The 19,535-nt window shown below is 32.7% G+C and overlaps 2 protein-coding genes across 2 annotated transcripts; one reads left to right on the top strand and one right to left on the bottom strand.

Moving 5' to 3' along the window:
• The first annotated feature begins 4,793 nt into the window (after nt 1-4,793).
• On the top strand, nt 4,794-8,774 carry LOC123659211. The gene is made up of 3 exons (XM_045594463.1): nt 4,794-4,802; nt 5,326-5,420; nt 8,237-8,774. Exons 1-3 carry the CDS (start codon nt 4,794-4,796, stop codon nt 8,772-8,774), a joined length of 642 nt encoding a protein of 213 aa, XP_045450419.1.
• Nucleotides 8,775-10,571: 1,797 nt separating this feature from the next.
• LOC123658842 (zinc transporter ZIP1) lies at nt 10,572-15,651 on the bottom strand. Its single transcript, XM_045594137.1, has 4 exons — nt 15,115-15,651; nt 11,762-11,974; nt 11,399-11,555; nt 10,572-10,731 (listed from the first exon to the last, which is right to left on the bottom strand). The coding sequence occupies exons 1-4, from the start codon at nt 15,649-15,651 to the stop codon at nt 10,715-10,717; spliced, it is 924 nt and encodes a 307-aa protein (XP_045450093.1). The 3' UTR covers nt 10,572-10,714.
• Nucleotides 15,652-19,535: the final 3,884 nt, after the last annotated feature.

Raw genomic sequence — 19,535 nt, forward strand, 5'->3', positions numbered from 1 at the left:
CATTAAACTTATTATATAAAAAAATAAGAAATGGAATAATTACTTATGTAATTTAAAATCAAGACTCGAAAATTCATTCATTAGGTTTGTAATTTCAATTATTATTTTGCGATTCTTCGAGAATCTAGTAATAATGAGAATGGTCACGGGAATCAGTCCCCTGTGCAAGTGAAAGTATTATTAGTAATCATAAAAGATAAAAGAGTTATCCTTACTATTATTACTCAATTATATTCAAACAACTAAACGCATTATTATAACATCAATTGTTCCAGGGTTGTTAATATTTACTTTATTAAGGGTAATAAAACATTCCCATAAAAACCTGTGTAAAAACCAATAAGGAGAAATAAGGTTTATTTTTGTGATTACTTTGTGATAATATTTGTCATAATATATTTTAAAAAAAATATAGTTAAACTCATTAAGTAAGTTATCATTGAATCTAGGATAGCAACTATTCGCGTACAAAAATAATTTACCGAAAAACTTTGACATGTGTATGTTTTTATATATTTTAATGTTTTAATCTGAATAGATGACATTTATATGACATTTTCACAGCAGGTCTATCCAATCCAATTAAATAATATTCACAATAATAAATAATTTATTAAGATTTTCACTGTATTATTTACGGAATACCGATTCTGTTAACATATTCAAATATTTATACATTATTAGCATAAGAAACGTTATAATTTATGAAAAGATGCGTTGTATTAAGTGTCAATGTATTGAAATTAAATAAACTATCGTCATAAAGTTTTTATATTTTATAGATATTTCTTTATCATAAGTATACAAAGAAAAATTAATACTTTATAGCTTCCTGAATTCTGTGTCTACAAATACGTTTATCATGTCTTTTTTCATAATAAACAAGCCATAATTGCGTTTTACACGTCGCGCATTACATACAATGTCTAGCCATTGCTTTCCTAAGATCCGCGAAGTCTATTTCAGGGATAGACACGTCAAGGCGCTAAATATTTTTTATGATGTTAATGTTGATATTAGTGTAGCTTTTATCTACCGAAGTCTTACCTACTGACCAGATGCACTTAAGAAATATCAAGGCGTCACTGCGTCGTTACAGAGAATCCTCGATGAACCTAACACTGACTACAGACAACTCACTCGTTCTGTTGGATAAAGCAGTTTACGAATCGTCAGAAGTAATATTCAGATGAACCAGAGTGCCTAGTGCGAGTTTTGTTTAATCCGTCTCGCAATAACGAGCGTAAATTTTAACTTCATTTTTTATGGGAAAATCGGCATTTCAACCTAGTTCTCGCGTTTGCCGCTAGATGACTCTGTATCGATTCTATCGTATATTATTCTTTATCGTCTAGGCTGCAGTGTTTAAATTCCCATGCAAAATAATCTTCACGTATAAAAACGTTTCTCTCTGTGTGAATAAAACTCGCACTAGGCACTCTGATAAAAGTTCGTAAAGTACCAAAAATACGCGTTTTTTGACAAGCCGTAAATCTTATTCAAAGGATCGCTACAACTATTTCAGTAGCGTATGAGGAAACCGATATTTTTTAAACGTTTTATAGCATAGCCCGCTAATTCCGATGAAATGCAACATCTGCTTACGTAGACGCTAGACTAATAAAATCCTAAGCTGTGATAATATTATTAAATGGTAGTTAAAATCTAAGTTATGTTTGTTCGTCCATTTATAGGTTGATGTGGAAGCTTCCGTTTTCATTTGTGCCTGTAAAGGAATGATCATAAATCGCACTGTAAACTTCTGCTATAATTACATACAGGATGAATGTAATTCTAAAGTAAATTTAGCTTATTATTAAGCGATTTTTGGGTCTATTTCGTCAATTATTAATAAATGCTTAATCGTATGTAATAATATCACAATAATTTGTATCTTGTTGCTGAGATATTATTTTATATTCTTTATTGGTGTATTAAAAATATAAAACAGCTATACATGTGTTATATAATAATAAAATTCAAACATTATAAATACAGAATAATTTAAATCTTAACGTAGCCATATTCAAAATCAATAAAACAAACTTCCAGTCAGGAATCTAATATTAATGACATTATTTGTGTGACTTACAAGTTATTTACCTTCATTGTCTATATTGCACTTACAAATAATTCCGATAGTGTTGCCGACAGAATTCCAATAAATCCAGAGATTGAAAGATATAGGTCGGTTCGAACGCAACCGAGGTTTACTCGCACTGTCACAACAAATTTGACATGAGTAACACGTCGCAGCCCTTACTTTGGAAAGTCGAAGATGTTTCACGCTTAACAATTATAAAATTTAAAAAAAAAATACACTTATCGTTAGTTAACATTAATCAAAAATTAATGCTTCGTTTTTGTTTGTTATTTAATAATTAGAATTTTAAACACAAAAATGTAACAATATTTGATTATGTTCTGTATTGGAAACTTTATTGTTAATGTGTTATATGTTTTTGTGGACAATGTCAAGCTTCTTTTATATTTTATAAAAATTAATAAATGAAAAACTTCCTTATTTTATGATACTGTAGCAATTCCGAATGATATTTAAATTAATTTTAAAATTATTGACGCTACATTATTTTATTCGTCATACTCCATCGAGTTACAATCGAAAACCAACGGTAATACGATATTTCGATGTAAGCTAACTAATTGTTTTGTCTTGTTGAAGCTACTGAACCACACAGACATATCGCAAACCGTAATCCGAGCTTAGCACGTAATTAAAATAGACCTTAATCCCATACAATTAGATATGTGTATAACATGACATTTATATATGCGTTTTGACGTACAGTATTTCAAAACATTGATACAGTACGAAAGTCGTTGCGTCAGTAAGTTCCCTTTGTTGCTTTATATATGATGTGATACTGCAATCTATCTGTAATGTAAGATATATCTCAAAGACAGTTTTGATACAGACCATATTATTCATTACGCTTTCTCTGTGGTTTCTCCCGCCTTTATATACAATATTACATACAAAATAGTTTAGTCTTTACTACAACGACGATGTTCTAATCCTTATCGTCTTAGGACGGAAGTACACCCTGAGTCCTCCTTAAGCGCTTTCATTTTTCTGGCGCGTTTGTGTCTTTAATAGGTATTCAGGCCAGCCTGGTGACGCAAAAAAATGCCCTACGTTTTATTCGCTGGAAGCCTGCAAGCATAATATGTAGATTTTAGTTATTACTCGATACAAGATGCAAACATCTGTATGGCCAATACAAATGTTTGTCATGTGCGGGGATCGAACCCGCAACCGCCAGCGCAACAGCCACAAACCAGTGCTGTGACCGTTGCGCCAACGCGTCGTCAAAACATTTATTTGATAGACCTTTTATTGTATATAAAAAAAATAAGTTTAAAATCGTAACTGTAAAATAATATGATTATAGTTAATTTGAAACTTCCAATAAAGATGTATCTTGAATTTTTTTTTTGGGGTTTTTTATTATTAATATACAAAAAGACACTAAAAATAAAACAAGCTTTGTGAATTATATTTACATAACAATACCATCAAAGCGGTATCTCATCTTATAATATCGAATTACTTAACTAATTGGAGATGGACTCATTAGCAAATGAGACAAATTACAATAAAAATTTAAATTCTATGCAAATCAAATGCGAAACAAATTACTTAACATAAATATGATAATACTGATAAAATTCCTTGAAATGGATATCTGTGAATAATTATAATAGAAATAGCGCCGTAAGATATTTGTGTAAATCTTTCTTTAATCTACACTAAGAAGAATAATACACAATACATGTAAATGTATATATATATATATATATATATATATATATATATATATATATATATATATATATATATATAAAAATATCAAATTATCTAAATTGATTTAAAAGTTTAAATCTAATTGTTATTTGTCTTTAGTTATGAGTAAGAAATTTAAAGCGAAAAAATTCACTTAGTAATTTAGTTCAGTTACACCAACGCCCATCCATAACAAAAAATAAAGATATTTATTATTTATTATTTATACATATATTCCTAGAGGGGAGAACCCTGTTATTCTGAGATACAGTTATCTTACTAGTTCAGATAGCAGGTGCACTTTAATTGTGAATACATTTCTTTATATCACCTTAATTGTAAAAGTGTGAATTGTACCTTTATTTGTTACCGATAAAATACCTTTTTTATAACTTCCAGACAAATAATGGTATAAATAAACAGTACAGAAAGTGATATGAAAAGGATTCTCATATGTTCACATACAATGACAAGATTTTTATTTTTTATCAACTTTAAAACTAAACAAACATATATTTTATCAACAAACACACGCTAAACTGAGCAAAAAAAAACAATTAAATACAATTAAACCTTGCACCGCAATGTCTTCACAACGAACTATAGTCTGAACAAACAACATATGATAAAAAAGGAGAGCCTAGTTTTCTCTTTTCTTAAATATTTGTACGTTCTTTTGTTTTATTTTTCGTAATAAAAACAATTCTTTACTGGACATAGGCTTTACCAATTTTAAACTTAATATCCCATCAAGATGACGGCGATAAGCAAATAAGCAAGTAAGCAACCTATAACACGCAAAAAAGGCGCATTAAGACGTCGAGTTGCGGAAAACAGCCCGTGTTTCATCAACATCAAGCTACCTATAAAAAACAGATTGAAAACGAAGTATACAAATCCGCGTCATTAATTCAACTATGACTGCGATTGGCTGAAGCAAGTAAATGAGCAAGATGTAGCAGAAATTCGTAAAATCAAACAGCTGAAAATGGCCAGCGTGAGACCACATTCTAGCTTTACTAGGCAGACATAGATCTGGTGTAATAAATAAAAATGCACGTATAATGAGCGTTAGAAGCCCTTGGATATATTAATTTAATTCTTTATCCATCACCATATTATTACAATAATTTTCTATACGGAGATAATAGTTATTGCCTTATTTACAATCTTTGTTATTTTGTCCGGGTACGCAATGATACCACTCTCTCGATTAATACATAAAAGTAGTAAAACTATTATAATAGTTAATTGAAATATATAGTAAGGACACCTACCACTCAACGCTCCAGTATGGTGATGTCCTGTGTCAGGGATTCAAAAACACAAAACACAACTAACCATCTTAGATAAGCCTCTGTAGTTATCTCTCAACATAACTTTTATAAAAAAAAATTACAATATCATTCTTGATTTTATATGATTTTTGTTAATGTTTCCATATAGTTAGTAAAGTTCAATATACTTAATGATTTAACAAAGGGTTTTGCGAGTGATATTAGACTTTTTATATACTCCAGGTGCTGAGTGGGGCAATGGCGGGCGCAACCGAAATTTTAGGAAATGTGAGCCGCGTGCGCCGGACACCGCAGCCGCACCACGCTCACCGCTTGATGTACGTATCACAGTACAATTATATAGTAATATTATAAAAATATATATAGATTGAGGTAGGGCACAACAGTAATATCCTGCACAAAACTGGAGCAACCTGGAGCTGGAGCTGGGAAGATCACAGCTAAATAACATTGCTTTCAAGCAGTGCTGTGTTCCTGTGGTGACTAAGGTGACCAGAGCTTGGGGGGGGGGGGGGTTCGGCAAGGCGATTGTGATGATTCTGGTGTTGCAAGCATCTATAGGCTACTTATAATCTCCTAGTAAAACAAGTTAACAGAATTTGTCAAAAATCCGTCAACACGTTTGTAAGGTGACAAATGTTGCATGTCAGACAATTGATTTCTCTGACCATTGCACGAACGCATAACAGCTGATTTATTAAATTCTACATTAGTATGCTTTTTTTGGTATGCGTAAGTATCACCACTCACCAGCTCACACCAGCGCCCTGTGGTGTGTAGTTCCTCGGTAAACAAACAAAACGCAGAGCCCGCGAGTGATACCACGTGGAGTGTTGACACGATCAGAACAGATTCGGAATGAATGAACTCTTATAAGTTAATTGGTATAAGTACGCATAAGTAAGAACTATTTGTTTTCACGTAATCGAGTTCCCTAACTACCGTTTACAATAATTTATTTATCTCTGGTATTGCCTACTAGCGATGGATGTTTGATACAATCTGTATGAAGCTTGCGTCATTCTGTCTATACAAATAAAAAAAATTGAAGCCTGTTTGTAATATTAAAATAACCGCTTTTACTAAATGCATATGGATACACGGTATATATACCAAAATATTTTTTTTACAATTTTTGTCCGTCTGTCTGTCTGTCTGTTTGTTCTGGCTAATCTCTGAAACGATTTTGACGGGACTTTCACTGGCAGATAGCTGATGTAATAAGGAAGACTTAGGCTTCTTTTATTTTAAAAATTTATTTTATAACTCTATATATATATATATATATATATATATATATATATATATAACTGAACAATAACTTTTTTATTAAATTCCACTCGGACAAAGTCGCAGACACAGCTAGTCTCTAATAAACAAATTCAAAGATTTAAATAATTAATTAATTAAAATTCAAATTATTGTAAGCTGCCGTAATTAGGTACAAACATATCCTTTATGTGTATAACTTGACAATTGTATAGCGTTATCATTATTTTAGAAGGGAAATCGAGCTTACTAGTATGAATAACGCATTTCGATTCCATATGATCGAATGACAGTGTCCTATTAAATGACTATCAATTGACACCATAGAAATATACGAGCTGTATCAATTCGAATGTGCACTTACTACGTCAACACGGTTTAATGTCAGATTGTTCGAGTTTTTCATGATACATTACAAGAAATGTATCTGGCGTAGAACTTAAAGCGTCTCCGTAAATAAAGGTCATAATAACATACCGAGAAACGTCAATATATCAACTTTTTCTATCCCCTGTCCTATACCCAAAGATTGTCTGGAGAAATCGCTCTCTTAGCGATAAGACCGCCTTTCTACGTATTCCTCTAAGTACTACTTTTGTTTGTATCTTTTGATGGTGTTCAATAAATATTATTATTATTATTACTTTGAAACTCAGACAATACACAAATTTTTTTACTGAGTATTTCGGCAAGATTCGTCCTTCCTCTGGTAAAAATCGCTAAATATTTTTCTTTGCAATAAATTCTAACGTTACTTTTAAGCATAAAATTATCCGCAATGATATACGACTACAGTAAAATAAGTTAATCAAAACGAATGTAGAAACATTTAAATAACAAGAAATCATTAAAAACGGTAAGTTTTACGATTTGCTATTGACTTGCCGGTAGAATAGACTCGGCGTAGCTCGAACTACTCATTATAGTTGCAGTATCCTGTTATTGCAATAAATAATCCACGGACACTGAAAATCATACTGGCACTAACAAAGCATTTGTAACCTGTGGGCTCATAAGAGACTTTTAGTAAAAAGTAGGTGTAGGTCTTAGCGGACAAAAAAAATTTTTTTTTTGGTGACCCAGAGGAAATCCCTAACGGTTGCCTCCAGCCCGGGGGAGCTGGAGGGTATGTTTGATTCGCACGGACTAAAACCTCTGGGGTGTTCCTTCGCTCGCCTGGGGTGGGATCACGGAGACGCTACACTTCCGCGATCCCGCCGGTGTTGCCCAATTAGGGCCCTTCACCAAAAGCGATCTTCGAGAGGCTCCCTCGTACACTAAGGTTGCCTCCCTCCTCGAGAGCGGAAAAAAAACTAAAATTTTTTTTTTTAAATTATTAATTCCAACCGAAGTTTCTGGTAACAGCTAGTTCATTAATAAGTTAAACATATTATACATACACATACGTAGAATACACAACGGCCAACGAACATGATATAAATATTATCTTATAGTATTTATATTAGTATTTATTTCCATCGTTCACGGATGTCCGCTCATTAAAAATTCATTCATTATTATCAATCCGAGACACCGAGCTGTTTTAATGAAGCGTCTACTAGATATCATTTAAATTTTCTATCAGAAGACCTCATTTGCATTCCCGTATCTCTTATCTTAAATTACAAAATATGTTATGACTCATTTGAAATTATTCTCATCACAGCGTGACTAGGCGTTTGACGACAGCATTTGAATATTATTTTTAAATCAAATATTTTAATAGTGGACCATCGGCGTGCAATAAATGTATTTCTACGTTAATAGTCTCACTGCGTTGGTTATGTCACATGGACTATATTATATCAAAATTTAATTAGTTACAAAGTCAGTAATTGCTATATCAATTTATATAACATTGCAGGGCGGACGAAGAGTTAGACTCGATGGGGACGTGGAAGCGGTCACACTGGCGCGAGATGCAGACGATACTGAGGAAGGAGGGCTCCCAGCGGGACGTAGTCGAGTGCTGTCCCTCAGTGCTCGAGATGGTCGCCAAGAAAGGCGGCCGAACACCCACCGGACTCTACGTAGAACTATACGAGGACGGTGAGAATAAGCAGAGGCTCTACGAGCTCTCCTGCGCCCCGGAGGTTGTCGACAAACCGTGTCGTTTCGTCGACGCCCGTCTCTACAACCAATCGAGGTGCGTCCAGAAATATTCCTATTCCTACGCTCTCGTCAGGTATTCAACAGCCACGGAGATGCCACAGCGGCAACGGCCCGAAGGACATTTCTCAGTGCCTGGCTCTGGAGGCTGGTCTATGGACTATGTTATAGTGCGCGCGGGTTGTGAGTGTCAAATAACGCCTCCGAAGCGTAAGACTGGCCATCGGAAGCGCTTCGAAAGACACCGGCAAAGAAAAAGGAACAGACGGTTAGACGAGGACGACGATACTTGATCTGTGAGTGTCGTGACAATGGACTTTGAACAAATTGCGGAATTCCCGACTTAGTATATAGGAGGTGAGTCGTAGCATCTGGTATGTTTGTTATTTTTGCGTATTTTTAATAGACACATTTGTAAATTATTGCATTACAATCGATTGTTTCTAAAATTTACGTAGTTTCTTCCTCAACTGTAGATTTTTCTTTTGAATCATTGCCTAGTGTAAAATTGATATTAATTTTTAAGTTATAATTTGGATTAACATCAGATGTTACGACGCAAGCCTCATTATCGTTACCGATGTCATCAAGTAAGGCGTACGCTTGTACATCAACTATCGGTACTTCACTGTATTTATTAGTTTATTCTCGTCTATTTAAAACGCTTCTTGTCTTGTGAAATTAACTTCGATCTTATGAAACAGTGCCTTAACTTTGTGCCTTATTTACTTATAAATAATATGTATTGTTGTAACTTTGCAATTTAATTTGTGGAACCTCACGGTTATATACGTACATTACGATGTACCTAACTTATATGTGACTTGAGAACTTTGTATTTATGTTTACTTCACCATTGATACTTGACAATAATAAATATATAATAGTAAAATACATATTTGTTGAAAATTATATATACTTATTGTATGTTATAAAATACTTGAATTTCAACAATTCAATTTGCAAATCGCTATTAAATTTTGTAATGATTAGTATGTACTAATATACTGTAAAAATGTTATTTATACGTATAGCCTGTTAGCGAGTAGGCACAAAGTATAATACTTTTAAATCACTGCGCATATAATTTTGTATATATTAATTGTGTATTATTACTATATAGAATATAATAAAAACTGTATCAAATATTTTATAATTATTCGTCGATTTGATTTATTTTTAATTAGGTATAACTTTAAATTTTTCTTTTGTATATGCTTCCTTTAAATCATTGGTTTTTTAAATGTCATAATTTTTATAATTAAGCGCGCAGTGACCGTTGTCGTTTCATTAATGCTCTCTTACTATTTAAAAATTAAGAATATTTATTCAAGATTTTTTTTATAATCTTTTTTGTTATCGTCTTTAAATGTATTTCCTTCATAGATTTAAGATTCGAGTCAAAGATCTGTATTATTTTCTATTTTGTAATACTTTTATTGTATTTAAATATTAGCCGGTAAGGTTTTATTCGTTTATTTATACTGTGTAATACGAGGTATTCCGATATTAAATTTGTATTAATATTGTGTATGTAGAAGTCGCTTCCATAATTATATTCATGTATATAATAACAATAGTATTATGGACTGAGATTATTTTGTGCATTTAAATGTGGTATTGGATTTGTAACGCACGATTATTTAAATTTTACATTGTAGAAAATTAAATTTTATTTTCCATCAGCGCCATCTATCGCCGAGTAGACAACTCTAAGCTTACGTATAGGTCGCACAGATGGCGCTAGAAATTGCTTTTTAATTTTTTACGCTAGCAACTTACACAACAGTGCCATGAGTAATATTTTAGTGAAATGTAATATAACGACAATAAAATGTGGACGTTAAAGATTTTTGTAATAGGAATAGCTTTACAAGGACTAATTGGGAGTACTTATGTATGCAATCTCAAGTTTTACTCATACCAAATTAAGATTATGTTTAGTTCTTATTTTCGAAAGGTACTAAAACAATTTATTCCAAAACAAATCGATGAATGAGTAAAATTTGTACACAGATGACTTAAAATCACAGCTGATGTAAAATATTTGTTGAATTCAAAAATACAAATTAATAGAATAAAAAACTAAATTAAAAAACAAATTGTTTATTTGTCAATTCTTCCATTAATAACATTCATTCATTCATATTTTTTTATTCGAATTCCTAAGGTCTACTTATCCTATGATAAAAAAAAGTATAAAATCACCTCAATATTTTACGCTTTTGTAAAATTAGGCAGCATCGTGATCTGAAAAAAGGAAAACAATTTTTTTTTTTTTTAATACATTCGTAAACACCTTTGCTACTAAATTACTCTGTCAAGAGGCATTACACAAAGTTAAAAAAAAAAAAAACATTATGCAGACACTGTCAAATTGAGTGATAAAAAAAAATATTTATCTAAAAATAAAAGAGTCGTCGATAAAAGAATGCGTTGATTTATTACATTTTTTTTTTTTAGTTCTACAATTTTTACTGTCTTCAAATCAGGAAAGGCCTAAAAATACTTAAGGGGAAAATACACTATTAGTTAATAAGATGACCCTCTGTTTCACTAGTTCATGTTTTAAAGACAAACTACTTTTTCATAGCTATCTCAAACAACTTGTGTTAAATTATAAATTGTTTCCCTTGAAATGATTAAACATTCATAATTATATTAAATATGGCCACGCGCCTGAGTCACCCATTCAAACTGAAACTGAAACAATCTGAAGTCTCATAGACCCAAATGTTTACCTATAATACTACTGAACGAGTAATTACACACATTACATTATAGACAACATTTCAAAAAAAAAATTAATCACGTAACGAAAATATAAAATAAAGACTAGAAAGGCTTACAGGCTTCATAATATATAAAGTAGTTCGATACTATAATACTTGTCGTATTTTACAATAACCTTACTCACCGAGATACTTTGTCGATAAGTACATGAGCGCAAAGCCTACAGCGACGGATAAGAACTGCGCGAGCCCCGCTCCCCGCTTCCGCTCGTGCCAACGCGCTCGCTCGCGCGGTAATACTTCGCTCACAGTCACATAGAGCAAAGTCCCCGCTGCAAGCGACTGAAATAACACATCGATATAACTTATTTTAATACAGTTAATTGATTTCAATTTGTTTTTTATAGATATATGAACTAAGTTAGTGTCTAATTCATTACTAAAAAACACATTTATAATTGTAACATATTCATTCTCTTGAACATTGTCAATTTTAATATATAAATATAGACATATAAATAAATAGCCATAGCCATCAATAAAGTTACCTGCATAATAGGCACAGCTGGAGAATTATTAAAAGCCTCAACGCTGTCTAAGGCAGCGCCTATAGCGATGCCGGCAGCTGACCCGCCGCTAAATAACGCGACGCACAAAATATGTGTGCACAGATTACTGGCGGCGCTCGCACACAGCTCTGCGCCCAGACAGAAGCCCACTACGAACTTGTGACTGGCGACAGCAGCTAGTAGTAGCATAACCTGGATTGATTAGACTTATTTAAGTCATTTCATACGACTATCTATACTATATATGTATATACTATAATATATAATAATATTATAAATGTGAATGTAAGTTTGTTTGTTACGCTTTCACGTGAAAACTGTTTAACCGAACATCGTGAAACTTTGTACACATATTTTTGGAGCTATTACAAGTAACATTGGATACTTTTTATTTAAAAAAATCAATGCGAGTGAAGCTGCGGGTTGTTACCCCCTAATATTAGTATAGATAAACGCGATTTAAGACAATGAAGTCACTTTCTTAAACTACTAACTCAAATGACTATGGACCTTAAAAACTACAACCGACAATGCACACATAAGATAACCCTACACACCTTTAGACCATTAAACATTCAATATTAAAATCAAAATTTGCACATCGTTATCAAGTTATATTTTTGCTTGTATATTTATATGTGCTATACAAATAGCTCTATCGAATGTACGTGTCAATCAAAACAACCTTGAATTGATTTAACTCACGAATTGGGACACATAAAAATATAATCTAATATATAAAATTCTCGTGTCGCGGTGTTTGTAGTTAAACTCCTCAGAAACGGCTTGACCGATTCTCATAAAATTTTGTGTGAATTTTATTTAAGGGTAGTCCACCCCTACATTTTTTCTTTAATTTTTAGATAAATTATTTATTTTTTATTTTATTATGATTTGGCGTTGAAAAATACATACAACCCTAAATTTTCACCCTTCTACTACCAACCCCTATGTTTAAATAGCGTTTAGCGGCAAGACAACGTTTGCCGAGTCAGCTAGTTGAAATATAAAATTTTATAAAATATTACTGATGTGATACTTATTTGCCGTCCTAGTTGTATAAAAAATAATAACCTTCGATCGACTGTACGAAATTGGACAATCCTTTTTTTGTGTTCGTTAATGTCATGGTAAGGTTTGTATTAAAAATTTGAAAAATAAAATTATAATATGGATAAACCAAAATTTTAGCAACCATAGATATATATACATACTAGCTGACCTCGCAAACGTTGTTCTGCCATATATACTATTAACCCCTTAACCCAGCCCCCCTTATAACTTAGTACTTTAACATAGACGACTTTAGTGTGTGTTTATCGGTTAGTTCTATAAAACCCTAACAGATAGCGGTTTGACATCTACGTTGCACAGATATCCAGTAGATGGCGCCGTATTTCTATTTCTAGATTATAGATGGCGCGTTTGAATATAAAATTTACATATGTTTAAATGAATTATAATTACTGAGCCGAAGAAACGCGTGGCTGTATCAGCTAGTCTTATATATAAAATTCTCGTGTCACAATACTCCTCTGAAACGGCTGGACCGATTTTTATGAAATTTTGTGTGCATATCGGGTAGGTCTGAGAATCGGCCTACATCAATTTTTCATACCCCTAAGTTATAAGGGGGGGGGGGTTAAGGGGGTTAATAACATATAAAGCAAAACAAAGTTTGCGGGGTCAGCTAGTGTGAATATAAAATGTGTTTTGATAGTAAAATGAACGTATATTACGGGTCAGTCCATAACAGAGGTGCCTACTGTTTGACTTACAAATGAATCATTATTTTTTTGTCCAGTAACGTTTCATTATAAAATCGATGTAAATAGAGACGTATTCGTTCAATGTAATACTATTTTTAAGCCATTATGACTTATTCATCCTACAAGGCTACACTAATTAAGTTTTTTGATAGAATTAAATATATTGGTCGACATCAAAACTTTAATTCAAAATGTAAATATTGTTCTTCTTTGTGACAAATTAAATGTTGACGAACTCGATCCACTAATTAAAGTGCATAAAAATGAAATAAAAACATTCGATGAAACTCGTAATAAGTTTATATATTATTTTACTGGCTTTACTTGTTTTCTTTTTACATAAATATTTGATTTTATTGTAAGACTACTGCAAAACAACTGATTTATTTTTATTATTTTTATTGTTTTTGTTTTTTTATCTACAGAACCAAGCCAAGAGAAGGATTTACAATTTATAGTTGGTTTGATCCCCGCACATGATAAATCTTTTATCGGTCATACTCAGGTGTTTGAACTGGCCTGGGCGATTGTGATTGTTATGTGTGACACAGGCATAGGGTTCTCATTCTACTGAGAGCCGTTGAGTGTAGTTTATGAACTATAATAACCAGCATATATAACAAATTATAATAACCAGCGGTCGCCCAGTGGTCGAAAATTGACAATAATTAATTTAAATTTTAAGTTTGAGCATTACCTAAACAAAAGAATGTACATGCATGTGTGTGTAAATTACATGGTAGTGTGTGTAATATTTTTTATTGATTTAATGTATTTTTTTACATAATTAAAAAAATATTAGCATTGTGCACTTCTGTATAAACTATGTGTGTGCGAAATTTCATACTCCTCCGTCCGCGCAATTTTCGTAAAAAGGGGTACCTACAAAGTTTTTGCTTCACATATTACGCTTCAGCCTGTAATATCCCACTATTGGGCATAGGCCTCTTTCCCATGTAGGAGAAGGATCAGAGCATAATCCACCACGCCGCTCCAATTTCACATATTAATATATAGATAAAAATCGAAAACTTAGCAATGCTAAACCAAATACATCTCATCAGATACGATTTGCGTATTTATCAAAATGATAACAATCAGATAAAGCATTTGGAGTTGCACTTAAAATGGATCACTAATTGCTGATAAGACAATCATTAAAACCGTTATTTACCTGCAGTTTCTAGTTACATATCTGATCTATTTAATAGGTAATATAAAATATATCTATAGGTCTACAAAACATAAAGTTCTTAACTCAGGTTTTATACACCAAACTAACCTTGATCTAATTGCTGCACTCGTACTTCTAATCAACAAAGACACGTGGTATTTCCTCGATCGAAATTAGTCATAATTAATTATTGATAAATATACACAACGAAATTTAACTTCCTTGATGAATGAAGTTCAATAAGTGCTTATAACTGAAGTAGCTAATTCTATTTGTATAACTTTATTTCTTCATTTAGCGAAGGAATATTTAACCTTGACCCCGTTACATTCTCTAATTTTGGCACCATAGAAAGCCAGAATCAAAAAAGTTGAATATCATTGACTGACCTGTGCAGCAGTTTCCTGCAAACCGATCGCCAGCCCTTCCAGTAAACTGTGCACGAACAATGCGCACAGCAGACCGATAATTCCAGAGGAACTTTTATTGCAAGGTTCCGTGTGGCTCACATGACACATCCTCGAGTTGCCCGCGTCCCCACAGCATCTCTCCCTCATCTCCGCATCCTCTGAATTCCTTCGTAGAAGACTCGACTGCTCCCCAGCCCCATAATTCCTTCTATGACCACTTGTACTTTCATTTGTCCCATAAAAGAAATGTACAATCTCGTCAACAGCGTAAACTATGAAGAAGCCCGCACACAACAAAAGTTCTGTATAATTCGGTAAGTTCACTCTCGCTTCTGGCAGCATGTGTAACAGAGAAGTCGATAGAAGAACGCCACCGCCGAAGCAGAGTAAGCAAGAGATCAACAAGGGATGCCTTTGCCTCGCACTCTGGGGTATACAAGCGGGTATCATACCCACTACGAAACTCCCCAGTCCTAAAACTGTCATGGAAATCGCCTTTGCTGTTATTGAATTCATTTTAATTTTTTCGTACACTTCTTCATTCACATTAATTTTATAGAAAGTGATTCATATGTTTTTATTGAAATCATAACATCGTTCACGCTGCGAATTAACAGTTTTAACTTTAAACGGGCAGTCGTTACACTCTGTTCAGTTTATCTCGTATTTACACACGTTATCACATAATACTACACGCGCGTTATCTTTAAATGATTTCCCTTAACATTATATATTAAATCGCATTCAAAATACGTCCGCGTCATTTAAATCACTGATTCGTAATGCCGGCTTACCTCCAAGGATATAGTAGTTCTTTGTTGTATATTATGTGTCGTCTACTACAAAATATTTACTTATTTAGTCGACTTTAAGCCGTAAGTAGTCGCAATAAGACCTAAAATTGTCTAAAATATGAGACCAAATTTTAAATGTGAACCATCGCTGTATTACGGTCAGCTGGACAATGAATAATAAAAAAGTATTTCATATTTTAAACGATCTGAAAAAAGAGGCGATAAGCTGCACGCTTATCTAATATTTACGAAATACTATTTATATAATGTGGATTTAAAGAAAAAAAAGAATTTATTAAAACAATAAGCATCGTAATATATTTAGTAAATCGATTATTATTATTACGATTTATTTGGATTTTTCTCTTAAATTATCATAATGAATGTGAACTGATATAAAATGAATTAGTTAAAAAACTACATTCGCGTCCTTAAGACATGTATATTAGTTGTGATTATTGAAAACTCGAAACGATTGAATTTTTTAATATTATAGATTTTAAATCAGTACTAAACTTGTGTTATAACATTCTACTTATAATGTTACGCATATTCATGTTAAGGACAAGTTCGCACTGTACTAAAACAATCTATAAGCACAGCTGGGCAACAGTGTAATCACCAGATAATCCGTCACACTACTCCGTGTATTTATTCTAAAATAAGTATTTATTCTAAATTAAATAAAGATTAAATAAGCTTTTTGTTTTGTTTTGTAATTTGCACGAATTTCCCAATGCAACTTTTTATAATTGTGTTTGCTCGCAAACGAAAAAAAAACCGACTTCAATTACATCGACAAGTAATACAACATAGATCGACGAAAAAATAGTCAAGTAACTACGCGTTATCAAAGATTACTCAAAAAGTACTTATCAGATCTCAATAAATTTTATATGTGACCACATGACAAACATCAGCTTTCGATTAAATTAAAAATTATTAAAATCGGTACACCCAGTAAAAAGTTATTGCGGATTTTCAAGATTTTCCCTCGATTTCTCTGGGATCCCATCATCAGGTCCTGGTTTCCTTATCACGTTACTAAACTAGGGATATCTTCTTTCCAACAAAAAAAGAAACATCAAAATCGGTACACCCAGTAAAAAGTTATTGCGGATTTTCAAGAGTTTCCCTCGATTTCTCTGGGATTCCATCATCAGATCCTGGTTTTCTTATCATGGTACTAAACTAGGGATATCTTCTTTCTAACAAAAAAAGAATTATCAAAATCGGTATATCCAGTAGAAAGTTATGCGGTATAATATAACGTAGGTCGACGAAAAAAGCGTCAAGTAAAAACGCATTATTAGATATAACTCGAAAAGTAGTTGTTAGATCTCAAATAAATTTAAATGGGACCAATTGGCACACACCACCTTTCGATTAAAAGAAAATTTGTCGAAATCGGTCCACACGGGCAAAAGTTCTGATGTAACATACATAAAAAAAAAAAAAAAAAAAAAAAAAATACAGTCGAATTGAGAACCTCCTCCTTTTTTGGAAGTCGGTTAACAAAAGATAAAAACTGAGGATTATTTTAATTCGGTAAACAGACATAAACGCCATTTTTCTATTAACAAGGCGTACCCAGTGTTAATAACTGGCCACAAATAAAAACTGAAAAAAAAAACATTAAAAATGTTGTCATTAGTTTTTCCCGCATTTGTCATTTAAACAGATATTCGACTTTATTCATAAAATCAACATGAATGACCTACTACAAAAACATGGATGTTCAAACGTGTTTTCTGTTCCCGAAGGACTGAAGGAACTTATGTCCGATATAGCGAGAGAAGTAAGTCGTGTAATGTTAAATGCCCCATATGAGTTATTGTGTGTACAATGTAATACATTTATTTCTTTACGTAATTTATAGCGATCGTTACTCATAGTAGGGAATATCCCCCAACCCGCATTGGAGCAGCGTGGTGGATTAAGCTCTGATACTTCTCCTACATGGGGAAAGAGGGCTATGCCCAGTAATGGGATATTATAGGCTGAAGCGATGTAATAAATGTACAATAGGTCAATCCGTTTCCCTTATTTACTTTGCTATTATTAGACGTGTAAACTAGTTATAGCTTATTGTAAGACTCATTGTAGCGGAACAAGTTATAAATGTCAACGTGTGCGAACCCTGAGATGACTAACATGCATATTGTATTACCAATTCAATAAACCAGCAACTCTATAAAATAAATGAACTGTTCATTTATTTTATTATTATCAATACACTTAGACTCGTGTTTGCCATTAAAAATAGTGACTTATTTAATATTACAAGTGGTCGCCCAGAGGTCAAAATTCGACCATAATTAATGTAAATTATAAGTTTAAACTCTTTTAATGTTCTGTTTTCAAAGACTTGTACTACTTCTATAATAATAAACAAAAGAGTATATATTCGCGTGTCTGTCAAATACATGATAGTCTATGTAATGTTTTTTTATTGATTTAATGTATTTTGTATGCATAATTTAAAAAAAATAGTATTCTGCGCTCCTTCTCTATATAAACTATAAGTGAGCGAAATTTTATACACCTCCGTCCGCACACTTTTTTTAAAAAGGTGTACAAAGTTTTTGCTTCAGGTGCTATATAAAAAATATCCTATATGTTCCAATGAAAAACGTAGTATATAATAGTATTTTTATTACGTTTCGGAAAACAGGTCCAATAATAATGATTTGCTTATATTCACAACATAGGAGGTTAACGAGGTCAAAAGATCAGTTCTAGATAGTTCTTAAATCTGATAAAATTTATTTTCTCCATTTCCACCCAAGCAGACTCTATCACCTAAGTACCTACTATTAACATAATTATCTACAATCGACATAAATATAAAATGGACCACATAGCATTATTCTTTCTTTATAAGTATTAATTATTGTCAAGACAAGGTTTGTAAAAAAACAAGTGAGCTTTAGACCACACGACTGAAGTAAGACTTCTGCACAATAGGCCTGCACCGTGTCTTAGATATACAAAACGTAACTGGTTATGAAAGAAAGAGAGATAGAAAATGTGTTTTCATACCTCTATCTCTTCCTCCGTTCGCCTCGCCCGATCACACTTTTCGTAACGCTCTAGTCATGCATTCACCAGCTTACTCCCCAAGTCAAGCGTGCGTAAAGAAGTTTTACTTCAAAACATAGACATTCACAAAAAAATGGCTGTACGAAGTTTTTCGGTTCAATTGGTTGAAGATAAAAGTTTATCAACAAACACGCCTAGAATAGTACTATTAGCAAATTGAAAAAAAAACTTGTAGGTTTTACGCGATCAACCGCCGAATATTCCTGATTATATTTCCAACTATTTGTCCGTGCTGCTACTGACTCGGGAGCATGGGATCATGGCTGTTAAGATCCTGGACGACCTCTGTGACTGCAGACCCTCAGTTTCAGAACACTTGATACAGTTGGGATTACAAACGGGAGAAGCGCAAATCCTATCCGAAATCATTAAAAAGGAAATCGAAGGATTTCAGCCTAGCGAAGGAAAAGGTAAAATAAAATAAAATAACATAACCGACTTGGTCTTGAATCTTCCGTAACTTGTCATTTAAATTAAAAGTCCAAAATGGACTGATCTAATATA

Source organism: Melitaea cinxia, chromosome 13 (genome assembly GCF_905220565.1).
Source record: "Melitaea cinxia chromosome 13, ilMelCinx1.1, whole genome shotgun sequence".
Classification (NCBI taxonomy): domain Eukaryota; kingdom Metazoa; phylum Arthropoda; class Insecta; order Lepidoptera; family Nymphalidae; genus Melitaea; species Melitaea cinxia.